At 45.9% G+C, this 14202-nt stretch overlaps 1 protein-coding gene across 1 annotated transcript in view; it reads right to left on the bottom strand.

Moving 5' to 3' along the window:
• SH3RF3 (SH3 domain containing ring finger 3) overlaps window positions 1–13901 on the bottom strand; it is a 396813-nt gene extending 382912 nt beyond the window's left edge. The window contains exon 1 of the mRNA XM_045006970.1: window positions 13389–13901. Within this exon, the coding sequence (XP_044862905.1) occupies window positions 13389–13901 (513 nt within the window). The remainder of the gene's footprint in view (window positions 1–13388) is intronic.
• Window positions 13902–14202: the final 301 nt, after the last annotated feature.

The following is a 14202-nucleotide window of genomic DNA, read 5'->3' as shown; positions in this document are numbered from 1 at the left end:
ACACCTTTATAAATAGGTTACTGGAATATTTATATGCTATACCAGTATGCCGCAGAAGCAAAAAAGGCAACTCTACTAAATTTTATCAATAGACAGAAAATAATAGTAATATCTTCAATATGGAGAGTCCTTTTTCATCTCATATGATCCCAAATTCTTTAACAACAACTTTACACTTATGCAGGACCTTTCATCTGAAGATCTCAAATCACTGTAGGTGGCTACAGGTTTCAGAGGGGTGTCAGAGGTGGTTAATCACTATTATCCCAAGTTTACAGAAGGGGAACGTGAAGTTCAAGCAACTTCCTCAAGGTCAGTGGCAGAGCTGTGAATATACCCAGATCTCCTAAGTCCCAGTTCCAAGATTTAAGAACTAGACCATGCTGCCCCCCAGAACAGAAAACAGCAAAACTACACAACAGTTTAGGACAGAAAGGGAAGAATGACCAGAGTTAGAATTTGGGTAGAACACAGGTTTTTAACATTCTTCCAAGCTTATGTATTTTATCTTTGAATGGCTAGTTACTGAACAACAGTAACTAAATATTGTTACATTTAGTGATATATACAACCTTGAATCATTGAGAAAGAATGCCCTGCATTGGTTAAGTGTATAGTATTTAGGCTCTTGTTTTGATACATCATTCAGAAGTCAGTCATACAATATCATGTACCCACCACATCTGTCACACTTTACCCACAGCAAAGAGTAGCCCTCTCTTTAATATTGGTATTGTTCATCATTCTTGAAATACTTTATTTATATGCTCAAACATGTCAGTGACTCTGGTTTCCAAAGGCATCACTTATGGTATCTGTTAGATTTGTTGTCAATGATTCACAGATGAATATAATAGTTCTGAATTCACTACAGTCATTGCACAAAGTCCCTTCCAGAGTCATCTTTTTATTCTATGTTCACTTTGACTCAGGCCATTATTAGTGATTCCAATCTGAAGTGAACTAACTCCACCAATGAAAAAGTCAAATATTCAATAGTTCATCAAACATTTTCTAGCTAGTTAGCAAAAGATAATAGCAATATCTGAAAGTTTGGTAAAACAGAACTATTTGATTTTTGCAAGATGTAATGGGCTTAAAGTTAACAACTGAAAACAGTGACATTCTTAAATATATAACAATTTACTATGTTATAAATTCATCTGATGCATCTCCCCAGCATTTCCCATCTCCTCTGACACACGCACACTTCTGATACTACAGCTTTCTTTAATGGGGTTGAGACATAGAAAAGTAAATGAAAACCCCAGGGCTCCTTGCTGTTTTTTTTAAAAATGCTTTAAGACACTTTTTAACCTGCCTGTGCTGAAACATGTCTTTCAGTTACAATCAAGGAAGACAAAAAGGTTCAAGAGATTTAGATTAAAATTTTAATTTAATTAAAATTTTTGTTTAAATTCAGGGCAGTTTCCAGCAAAACTATAGCACTACGAGAAAAAAAAATCTGAATCAGAGGCAGAAAAATAAAGTGTATCAGCTGATCAGATATTGTTAGGAAGTGTGATGCTACCCTCTTCACGAATTAGATGCCTAAAAAGCTTGACTCAAGATTTTCTTCAATATTGAGACAATATATGTGCTTTTTTTCTCTCTATTGCTCCTAAAAGGTTTAGGCTACATAAACAAGATTCAGACATGTAAATGCTTGGCTTAATTCACTTCCTCCTGCAAAACCCAGGCTGTGGGCCCCTAGTAGTGAAAAGTCCACCTAGATGGGAAACATAGCAGTGCAAAATGCCTACAACCTCCACTCCACAGTGAACCCAAGTTTGGCCAGCTTCAGCCTAGAACAGTGGCACCCAAACTTTTCCTGTCACACCCTCCACAGTAACAGAATCTGTCCACGCCCCCCATTACTGCACAGCCAAGGCTTCCTCGGCATAGGAGCTTTGGCTGAAGGTGGAGCTGGGGGCAGAACTGGGAATGGGGGAGGAACTGGGGCTAGAGGCGGAGCTGGGCTAGAGGTGGAGAGGGAATGAGGGCAAAGCTGGCCTGGAGGCGGAGCAGCACTGAGGCTGGAGTTGGCCTGGGAGCGGAGCAGCGCTGCAGCTGGGGCCAGAGCTTGCCTCGGGGTGGAGCTGGCCTAGGTGGCGCTCCCTTCCCACCCATCCCTCCCGCCCCCCCACAAGGGGGCTGACCCAGGTGCTGCCCCACAGTTTGGGAATCACTGGACTAGAAAGTACATAGATGATCTGGCCTGGGACAGGGCTCCTAGGAAATGTGCTGCTTCACTCCTAGGAAGTTTCTACCATTAAAGCTATTATGAAGCCCTGGCCACAAATTAAAGCTGTTCCCTCCACTGGCAGGAATTTCAAAAAACCTCTGGGCAGCAAGTTTCCCCATAGGTGCCAGGGCTTGTAAATTGCAGACCTTTGCACCTGAAAAGGTGAAATATCCCTCCTCCCTGAATCTGATATATAGATGAAGCATTCAATGAAAAATAAGGAAAATACTATACCCTCAGTTGCTTAACTCAGACCAGCTGAGATGCCATTCTTATACCACCCTCATTTCCATATTATCTGAGCACCTTCTAGTAGTGCATTAAGCAATGTAACTAACATATGTCACCTGTGGTCTGTCCTCTCTCTTATCCTCTCCTCAGAGGGAGAATAGTGTGTGCTGTGTTTTATTTTGGAAGGTGGGGTGAACGGGGTTTATGTACAACTGTGCCTTGACTTAGAGCAGAAAGTGGTGAGGTTTGTAATGGTCCTTAGTTCCTGCGAGAGTTCCACAGTCTCAAGGGTGTTATCTTAGGGCTTGGCTACATTTACAAGTTGCAGCGCTGGTGGAGGCTTTCCAGCGCTGCAACAACACCCCGTCCACACTTGCAGGGCACAACCAGCGCTGCAACTCCCTGGTTGCAGCGCTGGCTGAAAACCCATCCCGGCAGGGGTATAAGGAGTGCAGCGCTGGTGATCCAGCGCTGCTCAGCAGGTGTGGACACTCACCAGCGCTTTACCTGTCCTCCAGGGAATAAGGAGTTATCCCAGAATTCCTGTTCAGCCACTCTGCACATCAGTTTGCACTCTACTGCTCTTGCCTCAGGTGACCCGCCCTTTAAATGCCCCGGGAAATTTAAAAATCTCCTTCCTGTTTGCTGCAGCCAGGTGTGGAGTGCAATCAGTTTTAATCAGTTACAGGTGACCATGCCTCCACGCGGCAAACGAGCCCCAGCATGGAGCACTGGTGAATTGCAGGACCTCATCAGTGTTTGGGGTGAGGCATCTGTTCAGGCACAGCTGCGCTCCGGCCGTAGGAATTACGATATCTTTGAGCAGATATCAAGGGCCATGCTGGATCGGGGCCATGATCGGGACGCAGTACAATGCAGGGTGAAAAATTAAAGAGCTGCGGAGTGCCTATTACAAAGCCCGAGAGGGGAATCGACGATTCCGGAGCTGCTCCCACGACCTGCCGTTTTTTACAGGGAGATGGATGAGATTACTTGGGGGTGACCCCACTGCCAATCCAGGATAACGATGGACACTTCTGAGCAGGCTGGGGGACAGGAGGAGGAGGCGGAGGAGGCGGCGGGGGGGGAGAGGAAACCGCGAGTGAAGCTCCTGGCATGGGGGAAGAAACCGCAGATTCCCGGGAGGCATGCAGCCAGGACCTCTTCTCAAGCCAGGAGGAAAGTACCCAATCGCAGCAGCCAGCAGTTGCAGAAGGACAAGCAGAGGAGCGTGTTACCGGTAAGCGGCTTTTTATTTTCTGGGTGAAATGTTTCTGGAGAGGAGGGGGGGTTATGGATGCATGCATGCCAGCCTCTAGATGTGGAATAGCCCGTTGATGTGGTCTATCACGTCGCGGTAATCTGCTTCAGTTATCTCAGCAAAAGCTTCATCCAGAGCATGGGCAATATGCCTGCGCAGGTTTTATAGCAGAGCCACTGTGTCCCTTGTCCCAGTGACGGTGACGCGTCCGCGCCACTCTTCTGCCAGTGGTGGGGGGACCATTTCTGAACACAGGCAAGCCGCATAGGGTCCCGGGCGGAATCCACATTGCTCTAAAAGAGCCCCCCGCTGTTCCCTAGTGACTCGCAGTAGGGAAACATCTTCCAGGATTAAGTCCTGTGAAAAATGTTGGGAGACTCTTTAGTGAAGAGATAGGGAGATAAGATCACCCCTGCATCTGCATCTTCACTCAACCCCTCTAGCACTCCAGATTACCCGAAGCAACCAGCTCCCCTCTTTCACCCAAGCCCCACTTCTCCCCATATAAGCACTGCTCACTCACCATTTCGTGGCTTCTGTTGTGTTATGCGTGTGGGTAAAAGAATGCTTAAATAAGAACTCACTCCCTCAGTGTAACAATTCATGTCCTGGAGATAGTGGATACAATGCTGCCCGTGTTAAATGTTGTCATTTCTGTTTCTACAGTGACCTTGACTACTGGACTGCCCAGATGTTCAACATCACAGAGGCTTCAAAATTTGAGAAAAAAATCCCCGAAAGAGCAAAGAAGACATGCTGAAAACTGTTCTTAATCAGTCTGCTCGAGAGAGTAAGGACTTGAAGGATTGGCGAGAGAAAGAAAGCAGGACACGCAAGAGAAATGCAGTGGCCAAGAGGAAAACCACGGAGCGGCTGCTAAGCATCCTGGAGCGCCAAGCGGAGTCTATAGAGTCACTCGTTGCCATGCAAGCAGAGCACTACCGTGCTACTCCCCCACCCACCCCGTCCTTTGTGCCTTGTGCCCCAATGTCAGCGCAAACCACCTTTCCCCAGCATCCAGGTTCTTACCACCACCAGCTGCCTCCAACACCTGTACGTTCCCCAACCAGCCCTGATACCTACCACCACCCTTACCCTCTGCATTCAACCCCCATCACCATGCAGTATATGAACCCTGAAGTGCAGGATTCATTAAACAGCAATCCAGACAGGGCATATGCATACTTGTGACTGTACAGTTCCACCAACCCACACCCCTGCCCTCTTGTGTTCATGAAATGTTGTGTGTCTGTCTGTCTGTCTGTCAAGGAAGTTTTTTTCTTTTCAATTAAAAACAATTCTTGGCTTTGATAAACAGTCTTTATTATAGCAGATAGTGAAAGATACCTTAGCCCAGTAAAGAAAGAGGCACTACAAATCATATTATTATTATGGATAATAGAATAACAGTGTAAGCAGTGCAATTCACTCCCATGCAAGGCAGCAAACATTACTGTTGGCTTTCAGCCTCAAATTCTTCCCTCAAGGCATCCCTAATCCTTGTAGCCCTGTGCTGGGCCTCTCTATTAGCCTGCTCTCTGGCTGTGCATATTCAGCCTCCAGGACTTGAACCTCGGTGGTCCATGCCTCACTGAATGTTTCACCCTTCCCTTCACAAATATTATGGAGGGTACAGCAAGCGGATATAACCGCGGGGATGCTGCTTTCCCCCAAGTCTAGCTTCCCATACAAGCAACGCCAGCGGGCTTTTAAACGCCCAAAAGCACACTCCACAGTCATTCTGCACCGGCTCAGCCTGTAGTTGAACCGGTCCTTGCTCCTGTCAAGCTTCCCTGTATAGGGTTTCATGAGCCAAGGCAGTAACGGGTACGCGGGGTCTCCAAGGATCACAGTGGGCATTTCGACATCCCCTACTGTGATCTTCCTGTCTGGGAAAAAAGTCCCTGCCTGCATCTTCCTGAACAGGCCACTGTTCCGAAAGATGCGTGCATCATGCACCTTTCCAGGCCAGCCTGTGTAAATGTCAATGAAACGCCCGCGGTGATCCACAAGCGCCTGGAGAACCATAGAGAAATACCCCTTACGATTAACGTACTCTGATGCCAGGTGGGGGGGGGCCAGAATAGGAATATGCGTCCCATCTATCGCCCCATCCACAATGTCCTGCACGCTCCCCAGAGTCACGGTCTTTCTTAGCAGGATGCGATTAATTGCCTTGCAAACTTGCATCAAAACGATTCCCACGGTCGACTTTCCCACACCAAAGTGGTTCCCGACCGACCGGTAGCTGTCTGGAGTTGCCAGCTTCCAGATTGCAATAGCCACCCGCTTTTCCACCGTCAGGGCAGCTCTCAATCTTGTGTCCTTGCGCCGCAGAGTGGGGGCGAGCTCAGCACACAGTCCCATGAAAGTGGCTTTTCTCATACGAAAGTTCTGCAGCCACTGCTCGTCATCCCAGACTTCCATGACGATGTGATCCCACCACTCAGTGCTTGTTTCCCGAGCCCAAAAGCGGCGTTCAACGGTGCTGAGCATTTCCGTGAATGCCACAAGCACTTTAGTGTCACACGCGGCAGGCAAATCCATATTGATATCATCGTCGGACTCCTCACTGTCACTTTGGAGCTGAAGGAATAGCTGGACTGCCAAACGTGTTGTGCTGGTGACACTCATCAGCAGAGTCCTCAGCAGATCGGGCTCCATTTGCCACAGAAATCGCGATTCACACAGAAAGACACTCACAATGGCGCCAAACGCTGCTGGAAAGAGTGAATGCTGGGATGTGAAGCGATGCACCACGGGGCGCTGGCAAACAGGAAGCGGAATGACCCGCACACTTCCTTCCCCTTCCCACAATACTCAGCGCCAAAACGGCGCCAAAACGGGACGAGGTGCTCTGTGGGATAGCTGCCCACAATGCACCTCTCAATACAGCGCTGGAAAGTGCTGCAAGTGTGGCCACACTGCAGCGCTGGTAGCTGTCAGTGTGGCCACACTCCAGCGCTGGCCCTTCCACAGCTGCATGACCAGCGCTGTAACTCCCAGCGCTGCAACTTGTAAGTGTAGCCAAGCCCTTAGTATGACCAGAAAAATCCTAAACTACACACTTTATGAATTGTAAAAAAAAAAAAAAAAAGGGGGGGGGGGGGGATTTATCTTAGGGATGTAGGGAGCCATTTACTCTTGATAGAGCCTGAATTCCCAACACAGTTCTACATGGTAATGGAAGCAGAAGAGCTAATATATTATAACCTCGTATCTAATGTTGCTACCATTACAAACCACTCCTATTTTATCCCCTACGCACTCTAACAGTTTCTGAACTTCCTCTTATTCTTCCAAAGTGCTTTCAGCCTCCAAACCTTTGTATACTACTACTTTGCATTTACACAGCATCTTAATCTGATTATATCAAAACGCTTTAAAAATTGGGGATATATATACTGTCACCTTTTTCCACACTGAAATTGAGGCACAGACTAGTCCAAGGTTGCACATAGTTACATGTGAACATAATCTGAAGTATCTAGTTCAGGTAAAAACACTTCAGAATCGTAATGTTTATAAGCAGACCCAAACCATATATTCTTGGGAAACTGAAATATTTCCAGAGTTTGACTTATCCCTAGAATAAAAAATAGAATATCCACATATTCATAACAACTCCCTTTTGAATTATATTTCAGCACTCTTAATAAAATGTTACTAAATATTTGTAAGGTTGCAAAAGAATACTTGCTAAAGAGGGGATAAAGCAACACACAGAAACCAAAGTTCTGCCAAAATGTTACACACTTTATAACACCCACTCTGAAGTTGAAAAATAACACTTCGACAACATTATACTTGTAGGAAATTAAACATGTATATATTAAAGCATAGACTTCGCTATCAAAGTCTTAGCTGGGTTGGGGGTTTTTTGCTTTATTTTAAGGTTAATTAAAATTCTGAGAGAATACACAACAAGCATACATTTCTAACATATCAGTCTGAACATCTTCTAAACAAGAGTGAAGTTTGACAGAACTGACCTTGGGCTCTGTGTCATTATTCTTCACCTGCAAATAGTGTTCTTCCCTAACTAAAAACTATATTGATAATGCCTCGTTTCTATTACGGCACTTCCCAAGATATGAAGGTATTAAACTGTAAAAATCGTGTGATTTGCATTTGATACCAGAGGGCGACAAATCTAAAGCAACAGCTGAAATAAGAAACCATTTCAAAATATCCTCCAAGACAGCCAAGCTGTCAAAGACTGTAATTGTTGTATGCAATGTCATTGTAGCCGTGTTGGTCCCAGGATATTAGAGAGAGAAGGTGGGTGAAGTAATATCTTTTATTGCACCAACTTCTGTTGGTGAGAGAGAGAAGCTTTCAAGCTTACACAGAGCTCTGTGTGAGTTCATTCAGGAGCATACTGATTGTCTCATTTCACCCACACAGTTGTTACTGGGGCATTTAGTGCTTTGGATGAAGTACACCACATGTTGTGATAACCCAGTAATAACTACTGTGGATAAAACTGGACAATCACTGTGCTCTTGAATGAACTCACACAAGAAAAATGATAAAAGACAAAAACACCATGTCACCTGTGGGAGACCATTTTTCACAAAGTGATCACTCTGACCTCTCAGTCTTCATCCTCAAAGGAAACCTGCACAAAACCTTCAAAAGATGAACCTGGAAACTTAAATACAGAACTTTGCTAGACACTAAAAATCATGGACTGAACAGAGACCCTGGATTTATGGCTTATTACAACAATCTACAACCCATTAACTTTCCTCCTACCCCCAGCCTTTCCCCACTCTTTTCCTCTCTCTGACTGGAGAGGTGTTAACAAGCCACTTCACTTTGAATGGTCCCTTGAAATATGTGTTAACTACTTATGCTGAACAATCCATTTCACCTTGTATTTATCTGTGACACACTCAGACCTGAAGAAGAGCTCTGTGTAAGCTCAAAAGCTTGTCTCTCTCACCAACAGAAGTTGGTGCAATAAAATGTATTTCTTCACCCACCTTGTCTCTCTAAAGGCTATAACAGAAGACCAAATGATATCTGCTCTTCACAGTGAGATCACAGAAAGTCTAATTCTAAGCAGTTTTGTACCATCTATTGTTTAACACAGATAGAGATGTTGTATTTTGTTTTCAGGAAAGCTTGGCAATCAGCTGTATCAGCAGCTTTAAGGAGGATTATTCTCCCCTGCTGCTTTTTTTAAAAGGAGATTAGTTCAGACTTTCTTTCACTGTAATGAACCTTGTAAGGATCAGGAACACTGCATTGATTTCATAGAGAAAACTGTAAGGTCATTCAAAAGGCTAAACAAACAGTTTCATGGAAACACTCTGCTCAGACATTCATTAATGGAAGCAAGGGAAAACTGTAGTGATTAATCATAAAAGCTAGAATGTGACTAAGTGTTAGGCGCAATATTACTTTCTACCAAATTCAAATGCATAAAAAGTTTCAAGGAAGCACCAAAACAGTGTGTAAAATGCCATCCCCCCCACACTGCACCCCCCCAAAATACGGTTGGTCAGGCAAGGTGATCAGCATTAGAATGCAAGTGTGCCTGAACACTGAAAGATTCCTTACTGTACAGCGTATCACATAAATTGCTAGGGAGGTGACTTGTTAGAAAGTTATTCATTTATATTAATAATTAACTCTCAATCCCTTCTGATTGTGCACACAACCTATATATTCAGGTGTTCCTGTAACAGTTATCCAGAGACCCTCATCTTCCCCTCCCTACCACACAATTCATTGTGTGTTACAAACATAGATCTGCAACGTCTTGTTTTCATTTAGGCTGTGGGTTCTTTAGAGCAGAAACTGTCTTTTTCATTGCATGTTTATAGAGCCTTATTCAGAGCTTGATTTTGCAACAGGATCCACACAGACATAAGGATCCTCCCAGTCCCACGTGAATCCCTTTGCAGAATAGAAGTCCAAAAGTATGAAATATTTCCAACTCAAAACACACGTTCAGATGATCATGGGAATTTTCATATTTTAAAATGATCTAATGATTATAAACATTTTAAACTATATAAACATCATGAACTATCAAGCCTAAGTTTGAAATTGTATTAAAAGTATCTACAAAAATAAAGAACAGTTGCCTTTTAAAGAAAATTAGGTTCTTCAAATTGTGAAATCGTTATTAAATACTTGAACATCATATAGCATGTGGACACAGCTGAGTAAAAGGACCTATCATCCCCAAAGCATTCCCAAACATACTTCACCGTAAGGTTCCAAATTTGCATTTATAGAAAACAATTCATGGAATTTCCCATCAATTCCTGAAGGCACAACTTCAAAACCTTAGCATGGGTCCCAAAGAATATCACATTGAAATACCCACTGCAGCGTTTCTCAAATGTGGCCGCTGTGGCCACGTGCAGCCACCAGGGGCTTTTCTTGCAGCCATAGCCTCCTGGGCTGTGATTGGAGGGAGGAGCACTGGCCCCTCTCCCAGGGCCACCAGCGGGGGTTGGGCCCTGCCCCCCTTCAGTGACACAAACGTTGGAGGTGCAGGCAGCTGGTGAATTCCCTACTTTCCTGGAGGTGGGGGGATAGGCTTCAGCTGCAGGGCTTTGGGCTTCATCCACACGGAAGCAGGCTCTGGTTCCAGGCTCCCCACCCACACCATCGTCCCTGGGCCCCATGGCCTAGCTGCCCACCTCCCCATCCAGGGCTTACTTTGTCCCAGGACTTGCCTGGGCTGAGTAAGTCTGCTGTGAAAAGTGATATTAATAAACATGCAAATATCACTTTTCAGAGCAGCAGACTTACTATCTAGCAAATTTTTTCAAAAAAAAAAGCAATCAAAAAAGCAAAAGAAACAACAACAACAATGACAAGACAAGAAAATGCAAAGCACTTATTTGTGTTTCTATTCTGTTTAGGTCCAGCAAAGAATAGAGACCACTGTAAAAATTTTATTACTGAGTCTGAAAAAAACCCTACATCAATAAATTACAATGATTTGGACATGTATATGTGCATATTTATTTGTTTTTCCTAAAGTTAATTAAGTATTTTAGGAAAAATTGCCAGTGCAACCACCAGAAAGAGTTGGTGGCCGCACTCTGAGACCACCAAAAATTTGTTGTGAGAACCCCTGGACTAGAGGTCCAAAACTTCACAAGAAATCTCAGTACTGACCTTTCATATCCAAAAGGCAGTATACTAAAATGCTGTTCAAATAGAATTCCTGTAACTTTAGAGGTAATTAAATATATCTTTACATATGACGTCAGAGATAAGATGCAACTCTTGCTCTTCAGACTGCCTCTTTTCTAAAGTCCTTTAAAAAAAGAGCTATGCTGAATTTTATTACCTCAGATATATAAAATGTTTTGTAGGGACTGAGCCTGTTCCCATTTACATCAATGAATCCTTTGCCATTAACTTCAAAGGGAGCAAGATTAGACAGTTGACATGAAGTACTTTCTAGTAAAAAAGAAAAGTGTATGCTGTAATTTATAATACATACATTTTAAATTTATATAAACTGATTTATATTCTCTTGTGGCAAAATTATTAAAACTCAGAAATAAACTGTTCTAATAGTAAGAATGGTTTTGAAGGTGCATGTGTAATTCTATTTACCACACTTCAAAAACTGAAGAAAAAACTAATAGAATTAACCTTAAATGCAGTGCTAATGGAGTAAGTAAACATTTCCTAGCTCATTTCTCCTACATAACAGAAGAAAGAGATAGGGCTAGATCCTCAGCTGCAGCCATAGGTTCTGGAACTAGAGGTGCTGCTGCACCCCCTGGCTTGAAGTGGTTTCCATTATAAACAGGGTTTACAGTGGCTCTCAGCATCCCCACTATACTACTTGTTCCAGCACCCCTGGGTGCAGCTGAGATAAGTATGGTGGAGATGGAGGGACTGAACAAAAGCGGTGCTAAACCCCCTCTGCAGCCCTTCAGTCTGGGAGCCATGCAGGTTTCTAGAGTAATGCAGAGCAGCTTCAGGGCTGTTCTAAAGTTATGCCCTATAGCAGTGGCTCTCAACCCTTCCAGACTACTTTCAGGAATCTGATTTGTCTTGTGTGAGTCCAAGTTTCACCTCATTTAAAATCTACTTGCTTACAAAATCAGATATAAAAATATGAAAGTGTCACAAGACAGTATTACTGAAAAATTGCTTACTTTCTCATTTTTACCATATAATTATAAAATAAATAGATTGGAATATAAATAATGTATTTGCATTTCACTGTATAGAATATAGAGCAGTAGAAACATGTCATTGTATGAAATTTTAGTTTGTACAACAGTGCGATGGTGTGCTGTGTAAGACACTCTAAAAGACACCTACTTTCAGCACATTTAAACAGCGAGTTGCTACAGCAATGATTACAAGTCATGTCACTATTTTAAAATGTGTATAGATTGGGCTGGAGTCTGACTAAGTTTAGAACACCACATGTACTTGGTAAACTAATTATAGAGACAAACCAAACTGACAAGCTTAACATGGGATATCCTGTTGAAATACATTACCTTTTAAAAAATGAAATCATAATGCAGTATGTATTTTAAACATTTTAGAATGTGTGTGGCCCTTTTACTCTTTGATTACATCTTTCACATTTAGTAACCATTATGTTTTCTTGTCTCAAAAACTATCCTCAGAGACCAGTCATTAAAATGATGAGGCAAGGTGACAGAGAAAAGGCTAGTTTTTAAGTCTTAAGTCAATGAACAAGACCAATTGCCACAGAAAACAAGCTCTGCAATCTATATAAACTAATATCAATACAGAGGGAAATACAACATACTTTCCCATGTTGGAATGTAAACGTCCATGCAAACAACAACCATCCCCTAACACACACTGCCAAGAGCTTGGCAACAGCACAGCCAAAGTAATATTTTCCAATCTCTCTACTGACAGTTTGTCCTTCCCCCACAGAGAACTTTAGTTTGAGATTCTCAAATCTACTCTGAATACTAACTTCAAAGCCTCCCTTAGTTTGAAAAAAAAACAACAATAAACATAAATAAAACAGCAATAATCTCCCAAATGGACTGAGATGAGGAATAATTAACCAGATTCTTTTCTCCTCTACAGGGAGAAAAAGAGGACTGGGAAGAAGCTGTGTGCAGGGGGATTGAGGGTAAGGGATGTGTCTAGATACAGGGGACAGGGAAATGCGAGGATCGGAAGCATGTATGTGAGCAACAAGGGAATGTATGACATGAAGTTTGTATCTGCACGCTCACTGCTAGAAGAAGGGGTGTCCGAGAGAGGGTGAGTGTGTAGGGAAACAGGTGCAGTCTAGAGAATGAGTGAACAGGGCGAGGTGTGTGGAAGAGGGGTAAGGGTGCAGGGACACTGGGGAAATGAGTGAGTCCACGAGGAGCAGGCAGGGCAAATGACTGGGTGCGTGGGGATCTGAACTCTGAGGAAGGAGCAGGGCAGAGGGCTCGGGTGCGGGGTGCCCGAGGAGGGAGCAAGGCTGGGGGGTGCCCGAGGAGGGGGCAGGGGGCGCGGGGTGCCCGAGGAGGGAGCAAGGCTGGGGGGTGCCCGAGGAGGGGGCAGAGGGCTGGGGGGTGCCCGAGGAGGGGGCAGAGGGCAGGGGGGTGCCCAAGCAGCGGCAGGGCTGGGCTCCGAGGGCCGTGCCCCAGGCGCTGCAGAGCTGCTCGTACCCACCTTTCCCAGCAGGGCGCCCCGGCTGGCGGCGGCCGCGCTGGGGGAGCCGCTGGCCGCCGCGGGATGATAGGCGGGCGACGCCGCCGAGTCGCTTCCTCCGCTGCCAGGGGCGGCGGCCGCCGCCGCTGCGCTGCCCTGCGCCGTGGGGCTGCCGCCGCCGCTCCCGCCGCCCCGGGGCCGCTGGCGGATGCCGTCCAGCAGCCGGACCAGCAGGATGTTGGCGGGCAGCTCGTCCACCCCGCAGCCCACCAGGATGCGGCACTCGGGGCAGCGCAGCTCGTGGCGGGAGCTGACGATGCTCTCCAGGCAGCGGCGGCAGAAGGTGTGCTGGCAGGGCAGCGCCTTGGCCGTGGTGTCCAGCCGCTCCAGGCACACGGAGCACTCCAGCAAGTCCAGCAGGGACGACTCGTCCATCGCCGCCGCCGCCGCTTCGCCGCCTCCCCGCCGCGCCTCCGCTCCCCGCTTCGCTGCGGCTGCCTCGGGCGCGCACAGCCAGGACGCCCCTAGGAGCATCTAGAGCAGCAGCAGCAGCAGCGGCCACCGCGGCACATGGCGGCCCCGGCTCCCCGCGAGCGGCCTGTCAGCTGGAGCCATCAGGGCGGCGGCGGCGGCGGCCGCGCAGGGCGGCAGCGGGGAGCGCTGGAGGCAGCAAGTGAATCACCGCCTCTAGCAGCGGGGGGTGCAGCTCCTCCCGGGCACCGGGCCGTCAGAGAGCGGGGGCTCGGCCGAGTTCAGGCCGCCGGGCTCCCGCTGCCCTCGCCCGCCAGCCCCCTGTCCTTGCCGCACAGGCGTCCCGCGGGTGAATGCTGGGGAG

This window comes from Mauremys mutica, chromosome 1 (genome assembly GCF_020497125.1).
Source record: "Mauremys mutica isolate MM-2020 ecotype Southern chromosome 1, ASM2049712v1, whole genome shotgun sequence".
Lineage (NCBI taxonomy): Eukaryota > Metazoa > Chordata > Testudines > Geoemydidae > Mauremys > Mauremys mutica.
The sequence above is the reverse complement of the archived record's forward strand: the minus strand, read 5'-3'. Positions and strand labels throughout refer to the sequence as shown.